General features: G+C 32.7%; 1 protein-coding gene across 1 annotated transcript in view; it reads right to left on the bottom strand.

The window, feature by feature from the left end:
• Positions 1-1,881: 1,881 nt before the first annotated feature.
• Positions 1,882-12,468, bottom strand: part of LOC134539662 (calphotin-like) — a 54,710-nt gene continuing 44,123 nt past the window's right edge. The window contains exon 2 of the mRNA XM_063381849.1: positions 1,882-2,062. Coding sequence (XP_063237919.1) covers positions 1,882-2,062 — 181 coding nt within the window. The remainder of the gene's footprint in view (positions 2,063-12,468) is intronic.

The raw sequence follows: 12,468 nt of genomic DNA on the forward strand, positions 1-12,468 counted from the left end.
CATGAACTAAAAATTCACGTATGTAACGAAATAAACGTTAACTGTAAAAAATGTAGTGTCATAGAAAGAGTACAGGATATAAAATACTTAGGTATAGTGCTCGACTCTTTTTTAAAATGGGATAAACATGTTTCTTATCTTACGAACAAGATTCGAAAAATGGTGTATAAATTCGTTGAACTAAGAACAATATTATCTATTGAAGGTATTAGAATGGTTTACTTTGCTATTTTTCAGTCTGTTATGCAATATGGTATTCTGTCTTGGGGAGGAATGAGTAAAACGTCAATTAAGCCACTTATAACAATTCAAAAACTTATTTTACGAGTTATTTTCAAAAAAAAACCACATGTACCCATCCAAGGAACTTTTTAAAATATTAAATGTATTTGATATTAAAAGATTGTTTATTAGAGCTGCAATAATTAATATGTATCAAAGGGATAATCAGTTAAATTATATAGATCATGACTATCCCACACGACATAGACAGAATATAAATTTACAAATCCCTCAATTTCATAAAACAATACCTCAGAGATCTTTAGAATATTTGCTTCCAAAAATTGTTGTTATTCTTCCTGCAAAACTAAAAACCAAAAATTATTTTCAAATGAAAAAATATGTTAATATTTGGCTACATAATTTAACTGATGAAGAGATGGCTTTAGTATTTAAGTAAGTTTTATATATTGTTATAACTTTGTACCTGTACTTTACTTAAATACTAATTTTTATTTAATTGAATTTTCATTTATTCATGTAACAATTATATAATTTATACTTTTTTGTTTATACATAATATTGAATTTTAATAATTTGCTCTTTTTAACTTTCATATTTATATAACTAATGTAATATTTTATATATTTATTTCTCAGCTATTATACATTTACAAATGTTTACAATCCTCAAAATACCGCATGTAATTTAAAGTGACTAGATGCACTCACATACAAGCTTGCTTTCGTGAGTGCTAAATTTCCTGGTTAATTAAGTGAATATTGTCAACAAAGTGTAAAAAAAAATGGGAAATAAATAATAATAATTATTATTATTATAATTGCCGTGCACTTATGTTTTTTTTCCTCTGTACACAATATTCCCCCGCCACTTTTATTCCATCAATGTTAATAACCATATTGTCACATCTCAGCGTTTCTTATGACCCTGATGTTTAGAAAAGTTGATTCATTCAAGTTAAACCGCCGCCGCTCGCACTCAACAGCCGACGCTCTCACTCTTCCACCGACGCTCGCACTCTTACACCGACGCTCGCACTCAACCACCGACGCTCGCACTCAACCACCGACGCTCGCACTCAACCACAGACGCTCGCACTCTTCCACCGACGCTCTCACTCTTCCACCGCCGCTCGCACTCTTACACCGACGCTCGCACTCTTACACCGACGCTCGCACTCTTACACCGACGCTCGCACTCAACCACCGACGCTCGCACTCAACCACCGACGCTCGCACTCAACCACAGACGCTCGCACTCTTCCACCGACGCTCGCACTCTTCCACCGACGCTCGCACTCTTCCACCGACGCTCGCACTCTTCCACCGACGCTCGCACTCAACCACCGACGCTCGCACTCAACCACAGACGCTCGCACTCAACCACAGACGCTCGCACTCTTCCACCGACGCTCGCACTCAACCACCGACGCTCGCACTCAACCACCGACGCTCGCACTCAACCACAGACGCTCGCACTCTTCCACCGACGCTCGCACTCTTCCACCGACGCTCGCACTCAACCACCGACGCTCGCACTCAACCACAGACGCTCGCACTCTTCCACCGACGCTCTCACTCTTCCACCGCCGCTCGCACTCTTACACCGACGCTCGCACTCTTACACCGACGCTCGCACTCAACCACTGACGCTCGCACTCTTCCACCGACGCTCGCACTCTTCCACCGACGCTCGCACTCTTCCACCGCCGCTCGCACTCAACCGCCGCCGCTCGCACTCAACCGCCGCCGCTCGCACTCTTCCACCGCCGCTCGCACTTTTCCACCACCGCTCGCACTCAACCGCCGACGCTCGCACTCTACAGCCACACTCGCTTTACAGCCACACTCGCTTTACAGCCATACTCAACAATCTACCGCCATATTTACTCTTCCATTACATTCAATCTACTGCTTTATCCGCTCTACGCATTTGCCGAATAATCTTTAATTCTGTCCGTTAACAAATGTCTCTGATTCCACAACCACTCGGCTAATCCTCGTGAGAGCGAACTCGCAAAACCAAGTTGAGTTGCGAACATTCTCCGAGGATTAAGTCCGGAGCGCAACTCGTTCCAACTCTCCGGCAGTTTTTACGTGGATTAAAACGTGAATGCGGAAAACGCTTTTTTTTTTTGCTGTATAAAATTATGATTAAAAATACCTATTTTCACTATTACCTGGAATTCAAGAAATCTGGAAACTGTATTACCAAAATCTAGGATTAAAAGTTTCTTACTATAAGACATAATACCGGCTTAATCTGCAGAATAATATTACTATAAGACTATGAATAAGACAGGACTTGAATGTAATGTGCAATAATTTATTTAGTTAAGACCAAGCCTGGTGACGCAACTATAAACAATGCTAGAACCGATTCATTTAATGTTTAGTTTTATCACTGATTTCAGTTTCGCATGGTATCAAGAAATTTCTGCAGTGAATTTCAAGACGGTTTTTTTTTACAATACACAATTATTATTTCGCATACCCACATTAGCCACCTACTAAAGAGTGTCACCGACATGTATAACCAAATACCTACGTTCATCACACAAGGAACGCATAAAAGTTATTAATAAAGATTTGGTCTATGGAATTTATTTAAAGATTTTTCCTTTCTTAAAAAAATTATAGTTTCTGAGGTAATTAAATATGAGAGATGAAATTGAAGAATATATTCCCTCCATTTCTCTCACAAAACATTTACCATAACATACAATTTTTATTTCTACACAAGTTGAGTTTGGTTTAGTAAGCTTTAGAATGTGATATCTAGTACGGATGCGCATATTCAATTCAAAACTAGGTTTCATTTAAACTTGTATACTTCTTTTTCTTCTGGCATACTCCACCGTTATTTAACTTTTCACTATTCGCAGCTGAATAGTCACCTCTAACCAAATTCTTGCGACCAAATTCTACTAGCTGCAATTAGCCAGCCAATCGACAAATGCGCATATAACTGCGTTGTAGTTGCAGCTGTAGTTGTAGTTGTAGGACGGTAGTGAAGGTTTTCTTTCTACGCCAGGGAAAGTAAAAGTCAGTGTAATTAAACTTTATAGTTTCCTAGCGACCCGCTCTGGATTTGCACGGATGGGATCAACTAATGTAGCGTCATTTATATTTAATAAGTACTTATTTATTACATATCAAATTCTCGTTCGTGTCTGGTGTTTTCAAGAAATATTTGCATACCAACGCGTACTGCCCATAACGAAATAATTTCGGTGTGAACAATGTTGAGTTTTTTTTTCTCATGAGACAACACAAACAGATTTTGTTTAGCCTTTCTGTTCGGCCTTCTTAACCCCTACAATTTTGTAGTTCAATAATTTGATTTATCAGGCTTGTATAAGGCGTTTGAAGGCATGCAAGCGGCCTTAAAGCGTCTTCTTGCAACTATTTTTACAAACATCGAGATTCCTCTACTATATTAAAATTAAAATGGAATGTAATACTTATAAATTTCCCGGGAGAAATTCTCTAAATGATGGTGAAATCCGCATCAAAATATATTGTGTGGTTTACAAGATTAATGAATATACAGAGAGAATAAGTTTTTAACCTTTTTAGAGATTTTATACTATGATAATAAAGTAGTTGATTTATATTTTTAAAAATGCACCTTATTAAATGTTATCCAAAAAACTCATATTAAATTAAAACTTGGGGAAATATTATTTCACTAATTGGAATTTAAGAAAATCTAACAATTTAGAGTCCAGATTCAGGTATAAAAATAGGTACCTATTGATGAACTGCAGGATGGATTCTCTGTTTTCAAAAAAAAAAAAAATACAGAAAACACGAGAATAAGAGCTTTATGGAGCAAGAAAATTTAATACAACTTTGTTTTCAACCGAAGATGGTAAATTTTATAAAATCCAAAGAATTAAAATTGCCTCTTTATCCAGGCAGCATTACCCCTAAGAGTTCCTTATCAGTGACTTTTATCGGAAGAATTTTTTTCTAGTCGAGAGAACAGGCAATCCAGTTAAAACATAGCGTTTCTGCAACAAGTGTTGAACATAAACTCTAAGATATATCTATATTTCGTTACCATCACGCGAACAAGTAATGTGTCTAAACTGAAACACGCGAACTCATTTTCCCTTGCCATTCATGTTTAGTATTCGTCTCATTCACTTTTTTTTCTTGTTTTCGTTAAAACCTTTTTATGCAAAAGAAAATTTTACATTTATTGAATCTTTAATCAAAGCCAATATAAATGCTAAATTAAAAGAAAACTGCGAATATGCCGCAAACATGCACACAACATGTAGAAGGAAAAATATCAATGTACATCTTTCGGTTCATGTCCACAGCAGTTAGTGTGCAATTAGATACACTGGATGCCTAACTAATACACCGTACGCCGTAGAGATTGTAGGTATGAGAGATAGGCTGTTTGCAAATGTAACTAGTTAATCCATTACGTACAGCACCAGTCAGCAACCGATATGATATGCGGCATTTCTGCGCATGGAATAAAAAAAAAGGTTAAACTCTCTTGCATTTATCGCTGACTTAAGGCCACAGTTAAACGAAGGATTAAACTACTTTATCCTCTAAGCTTGCTTGGTATTGGCTGATTGTACGTCAACAAACCATAGCCAAAAATATGGCATAATGCGAGTCATGCAGTAGCAATAATATCGACATCTACATTGCCTGATTTATTCTGTGTGAGTAATTGGCCCTACGGTATAATTCCAATTTTGATTACACTGAGCATGAAATTGAAACTTTTTTTAAATAGAACGCCAAAACTAAACATTAACATATTTATATTTTCGATATGAAATAGTTTATTCCCTTGTTAACATGCAATTAATTTATCCTCAAAAAAGTGTTGTATAAATATATTGTAATATAATCATACTTTCTAAAACAGCTTTATCTGTGCAGCGCAAACGTGCGCTAAGATAACAGAACAATGGTTAGTAGTGTTCCTCTCGATAAGACATTCCACATAATAGGCAGCCAGTGTACCTCTATGTACACTTGCTCTTGCAATGAACAGAGAAGTTCCGGCCATATTATAACTGACTGTCTTGCCTCCCACTAAAGTCATGAATAGGTACCAAACATTCGAAAATTATTTTGATTGATTAATTTTATTTATGTATATATTTATTCATGGTTAAATCCCTTTTTTTTCGGTTTTACTGTTGGTGCTACACCAAACATATATTTGAACTATGATAACATAATATAAAAATAATTTATCAAATGTAAAATAGTATAATACATACGTATTAATAAAATAAAATTTAAATTTAACGCATTAAAGTTGTTATTTTAAAAATTGTATTAAATAAAACTTAATAAAAAGATTTTTTTCTTCGGCAATTGGTATTTTTACCATGAATGATGAACACTCTGAAATAAACAATTTTCTTTTCTAGCAAATGATAGGAATGCTTCAAATGAAATAAATGATGCATTCGTTTAGCGCTGCCGTCTAGATGAAGTCGCTTTGCGCGTTCGATGCCTAGACGTGAGACAATTCTTTAGGAGACAACGTATGAAACCGTTATTCGCAGAAACATCTCTACTGCAAAATAAACTCATATTGCTTGTTTTATTTTACCTGTCGTATCCTTTTTTGGTAAAGGGGGAGGGATAGAGAGAGATAGAGAGAGAGAGAGAGAGAGAGAGAGAGAGAGAGAGAGAGAGAGAGAGTATAGTAATTTTACACCGCGAGCGTTTAAATTTTATGACAAAAAACCGTTATATCGTAGACTTTCTGAGCTGGAGTCACAACTTCCGGGCTTCTGTACTGACGCCACGACCGCGGTAAATGGTGGTGTGCCCAACGTTTCATAATTACTTTTTGCATAAACATTTAAGTTATTAATACTCCATTCAATGTATAATTCACACGAATGTTTGAAAAATTACTTAATCAAAGGCGGCTTCCATTTGTGTGCCATGCCAGGCCTTTTATTTTCAGCTAATTAGAAAATTAATCCCAATGAATAACCTTATGGTTAATATACAGTAAATATTACGGTATTAAATAACAAGTTTTTAATTGCAAAGAATATTTAAACCAACTTTTATTACGTCTGTGAATATTTTTTTACATTATTTGCAAGATTTTCTTTCGCTTTTAAATTTATATCTACATATATACCCCATAATGTTTTTTTAATAATGTTCACAGGCTTTCATGGTCATTGTCTGAAGTAGCTTGGTTTCTGGGTTGTAACCGCGTTCTTGGCGAATAATTCACTGACGTTTCGGTCGCCATCATCAGGGAGCAGTTACCTAGTAGGTAATTCACCGAAAGGTCGGTGAATTATTCGCCAAGGACACGGCTACAACCCAGAAGCAAAGCTACTACATAATGTTTTTTTTTTCTTCTCATAATCACTAAATCATTAACATAAGATCAAACCTGAGGAAATAATGTTTTAGAACATAAATTGAAGGTCTCAGTTGTATACTTGTTAAATAACCTGCAGCTTCAATACTAAATGCCAAATTATTTCCTTCACAAAAATCATAAACCTCTACTACGTTTTCTCTAAAAAATTATTTAAAAAGCCTTAAATATTTTTATGATAGAGTTAACTCTAAATTTTGGTAAAATGTCACCACAGTGTTGAATACCCCCTTTAAAACATTAAAATAAAATAAGCATTAACTTTCTTTAGAAAATATTCACTTACCTTTTCATCTGACACTTCCACTATATATTTTCACCAAGTCCATGCGTAGCAGTGAGTCTCTTCGAAATAACATTTTGCTCAGACACAGCCCATACAAACAATAATGCTACACATAATTTTACGAAGGAAAAAACAAATAAAAACACACGGTCCCCGTTTCGAACTTTTTACACCACCTCGGATTATAATATATTATGTGCTGTGACTTGTGACCATTGTTTGAAACAGAACAAAACATATTTAACGATATTTAGTGTTAAAACAATTACTTAAAAAATTTTTGAAGAATTTTTTTTAGAAAAGTTTGTGAATTTAAAAAAAAAATGTCGGTTATTTTGTCTTAAAACTGAACTATTTTAACGCAATATAGAAACTTTTTAAATTAGTTAAAAAAAATTCTATTTACAAAAAAAAACATTTCATATTAATGTGAAACTATTTGATCGTTAGCATGGACTATTTCAAAAGAATAAATTTTAAAAAAAATATTATTTTGAGTCAGACTTCTGTGTAATTTATTTCCAGCTGCAAAATAAACGACAAATATAAATCCTTGCGTGTAAATATTCGATATATATTATGGTTATTTACAATAATCTGATAATGGTGTTTTTTGTACATTATTCAATGGTACAAGTGTACCATACCTTGTACCTGTGTCAAAAATCCGCCCGCAATTTGACTCACCGATAGCTGATCTCGAAGGGCATATTTGACCACCGTCCTGCACATATAAAAACAATAATTACGAATAATCAATGCAAAACATTCATCCAAACAAACAAAAACTTTCAAAAATAAAAATTACGTCCAAAAATAATATAGGTAAAGATTTTAAAAATCTCATCCAAGAAGTATATTAAGAAATAAATAATTCCTAAAACAGTTAAGAAAATATTATGATACTGTTCTAAAATTTAAAGATACCCTTTTATCACGAATCTCAGTCATTATTTAGCAACAAACTTCATTTAATGAGAATGTTGTATGATATTTTAGAATTCACACAATTATTTATATTTTAATCGAAATTCGCGAATATTAGATGAATAATCTCGATTATAAAAAAAATGGCATATTGTTCTTACAGTTCAAAAACTATTGCAGTCATTTCGACATAACTTCGTTTTTATTGCCAACTTTAACAATGTTATAATATTTAAAAAATAGCTTTACACCATCACGGAACACAATTTAGTAGATATAAAGAGAAATGACAATTAATTTTCTGATTTTTCACATCGGTTGCTAATTTTTCTTTGTTTTCTGTTTACTTGTTTAATGTTATTTAATTAAATGCAGTATTTTAGTTCTTTTTTTCATCAATGATAAAACGGGAGGTAAATAATGAAAATATTATCTGGTGGGGCTAAACGACCATGACCTCATTTTAACTGAATTTTTTTCATCAATAAAACGAAAAATTTTGTATTGGAATAAGTTAATTGCAATTAATAAATAAGATCCAAAGAAAATGTGTTAGATTTTCTAGGCTTGCTGTGTGTTCTCAGCTACTTAGGAACTGAGATCAGATAGTGTATGACAATGCAATTCGTCTGGTACCTACTCTCAAAAATTAGTTGCTTCTCGAAGCTTTTAATAACGTGAGAAAAATGAGAGATAGTTACTGAATTTAATATACACTTATTTCCAATATTTGCCTGAACCTATAAATCTCATTATCACTGGTTTTTCATCGGCTGTTAATGTTTAACAGCACCTGCTGAATAAGTAATTGTAATAAAGTTAAGGAAGAACCAAAAAAGACGCCCAGATAACATGAAGCTTCGAAGTTGTTGAAAGTTACGGATAGGGGTACAATGTTCTGGATTAGATATCAGGATTTTGAAGTCATTTAGTTACGTACGCAAAAATAAAATTAAAAATCAGTTTTTAATAGTTAATAGTGCAAATATACAATAACATTATTTAATGTAAATTCCAGGCATTAGTGTGTTATTATAGAGAGTACTTCATCTTACTTAACAAATTTTCGATAATCCCATTAATTCCTTATCTCCATTAAAAAATATCGATATTTGATAAATATTCAATACTTAGTATGACCTAATGATTAATTTTAATTTATATGTATGGCATAATTAACAAAATAATTCACTTTTTGCATTACCTTGTACGAACACATTTTTTTCTCCAAACTCATTTTCAAAATTAAATATCACTAATAAATTTAGTTTGGTATTTAATGATGTTTCGCATTATAGTTACTTTATATTACGAATCACTTCCCAAAATATCAAGTATGGGTTTCTGAACAACCTCTATTTTAAATTATTTATGACGCATCGCGACGCAACTATGACGCATTCATTATTTTTGGAAAATATCTACGGCCTATTCTGTTCACCGCCACAACCTCAAAATTAATGTTTTTTAACTACATGAAAATTTATTTATTATTAGCTTGAACAAAGCACGTTGTTATATAAATATATAAAACAATATCTTTAAATAAATAACCTAATAATATTTTTAAAACTCTTAATTTTCATCGCTAAATTTTAAAACAATGAAAATGGTTCTGTAAAAGCATTAGCGTTTAAGCATAAGTTTACCGTATGGCTATTATTATAGCACTTTAATTTTTGAAATTCCACATAACAGATATATCTTATGGCACCAAATAATCGTTCACAAGAAAATAAGTATAAGTTTACCTTATGGCTATTATAGCACAATTTATTTTTAAAAATGCCAAATTAGGGATATATCTCTTGGCATGAAATAATGGGCAACATGAAAAAATATATTGAAAAATATTTTTAACTTATTTCGACAACATTTAATGTAAATTTTTTTTTACTTAACTGATTCACCAAACATATTAAAGTGCATTTAAATAAACTCCAAGTAATGATATATGACTTATAAAACTATTTTAACTTTTTGTAAATAGCTTTATTTAAAAAAGATGTTATAACAGTATCTTACATTTTTACACAAATATAAAAGACATATTTTTTAAACATAATTTATTACTTTCATTTCTATGGATGTAAAATTTATTCTGATCGTTTAAAGTAGGTTATAAAATAATTAATAATACATACTATTTAAATTCGTTACAATTATATTTCACACTTTAACTACACTTGTTTAACATTATAAAATAATAACTATAAATATATTTCTAGTGCCTTACGATGATCTTTAAGGTTTTAGGAAAGAAAGAATATAATTTTCAAATTGAAGCTACCATAGATTTCTATTAATTTTATTTTAAACTGATCTGTAAAATAAATAACTTAAAATTTACACTAAAAAAAATTGTTTCACCAACTTAAGAAAAAAATATGATGTGTAAATATTTGGCCGTAAATATGTTTCTGTTGAAAGCTACTAAATCAAGTGTTTAAAGTTTAAAGCGAATGCCTTGCTCAGCCTTTAATTCACTACGTAAATAATGATGTAGTTAACAAATCCATAAATTTCCATTTAGATGTTGTTCCTGTTTATATAAGATGTACATAGTACTCAAGAAAATAAAAGATAATTATTTTGATTTTAATGTCCAGGCCAGTAACTATTTGTAGATACTATCCGTTAGTTTACTTAAAATCAAGTTCTGTTTTAAAACGTAACTTATTTATTTTCAAAATATCAGATAGTATCAAAGTTTTAGTGAAAAGTCTTAAATTAAATAATTCCATCCTCCTCGAAACTAATCTAACTTATTCAAACAGAACTGCGTACAAACATACAATTAACATTCTAAAATTATAAGTATGTAAACATATTTATATTTTGTGAGAAATATGTTTTAAAACTTCAATATCAAGTAATTTAGGTTCAATTTTTGCAAGTCGTAAACAATGTGCTGTTTAAAAATAGTGACGCGTCCCGCTTTCCATCTTCATTCCCTTGTGCAAACACGGTCCCGTTTCCTGTTCTGTATCTCTGTTCTCGTCTTACTTCAACTAATTGTAATCCTGGTGTTTGTTTGTTCCTGTAATCATTAGCGCTCGGAACAATTGCGTTCTAATTTTGTTTATTTTAGGCTGCGCTGTGCGAGATGAAACGCGAGTTTAATTAAACGACGACGGTTTCTGGAGGTAAAATTATGGTCTTCAGTTTTCTCGCGAGATTTGCATCCCATCCACCGATGTTCCCTACGCACCGACCACAAAGGAAAAAAGAAGCCGAGACCAAGCGAACTTTATTTTTGTCCTTTAATATTTTGAGCAAAATATGATTCCCAGCAACTCATTCAGAGTATTTTAAGTCAAAACCAGTTTTACAATTTTTTTTAAAGAAAAATATACACATCATGAAATGTTTTTAATGAATCACAATCTAGAGAACTTGTACAAACGAAAAAAAAAAGAAATAATACGAACAGATTGATGGCGGAGACGGAAAAGAGAACCTCGTAAATCGCATGAATCGCAGACATGGTGGGGAAAAAAACGGAACACAGCTTGATCAAATAAAAGAAACCATCTCAATCTTTACATCCGTTTATGAATATATTTCAGGAGCAGGAAAAGCTTAAAAAACGACGGAAAATAAAGTACGCATTTTTCTAGTTTTTACAAGGCAGTTATTTTGTTTTAGCTTGGAAAATAATTAAAATTCTTAGGATTTCTTAACGATGTATACAATAATTCTGCGATTTAAATGCATTTAATATTATTTTGTACAATCACGACGTTCTGTAAGTTTTTAATCATTTCAGCAGCATAGTTTGGCCGAGTCCGGCGCAGGATTAAGAATGGAGTGCAGAATGCGGGTAACTGAAAAGCCAAAATCTTACTTTATTTGGGTTTAACAAAATACATTTAATAAAAATTATCACAAGCACACAAAATCTCTTTCTTTTTATTTCTTGCTGTATTTCATTTGAGAATTTTTTTTTCAATCCAAATATTACAATTTAATATATTCTTGACTTAAATGTATTCCACAAAAACCGCCATATAATTTAGATGACTTTGCCTTCGATCCCAGTCGCCATTTTGGCTTCCTTAAACCTTATTTCAAAATATATAAATTTTTCAAAACATAAATATATATTAATTTAAATAATTAGACACTGGGTATCATTGGTACTATTCATAATGGATACACTTACAAAAATGTGCAACACACCAATCTCGAGTTTCGGCTGTTACGTCTATTACACTAATTTTAAATCCTTGCTCCAGCTAGACTCCGGGTAAATTACACAAGAATATGTTGGTGAGAGAAGAAGCAATATGTTAAACAGCAGTTTAATGATAAATGGCCACTCAACCAAACTTGGCTGCAAGTGATTAAATTATGTGACGACTGTAACTTAGTAATTTATGATTTACTAAGAGTTTTCAACGGAAAATAACGGATGGACTTTGGCCAAGTATTATAATCCTACTCGAGCCTTACACAGGCCCAGATTATACTCTGGGGTCATCGTTTACGCCTATTATCCCAGAACCGGATAAAATAATAATAAGTGCTGACTCGTCCTAGTTTGGACATGCTCGTACGCCTTCAAGGCCGTAATCAGACTACCTGTTCCCTTCGCTCATTTTCCCTTGTGGAGG

Source organism: Bacillus rossius, chromosome 15 (assembly GCF_032445375.1).
Source record: "Bacillus rossius redtenbacheri isolate Brsri chromosome 15, Brsri_v3, whole genome shotgun sequence".
In the NCBI taxonomy this organism is placed as follows: Eukaryota; Metazoa; Arthropoda; class Insecta; order Phasmatodea; family Bacillidae; genus Bacillus; species Bacillus rossius.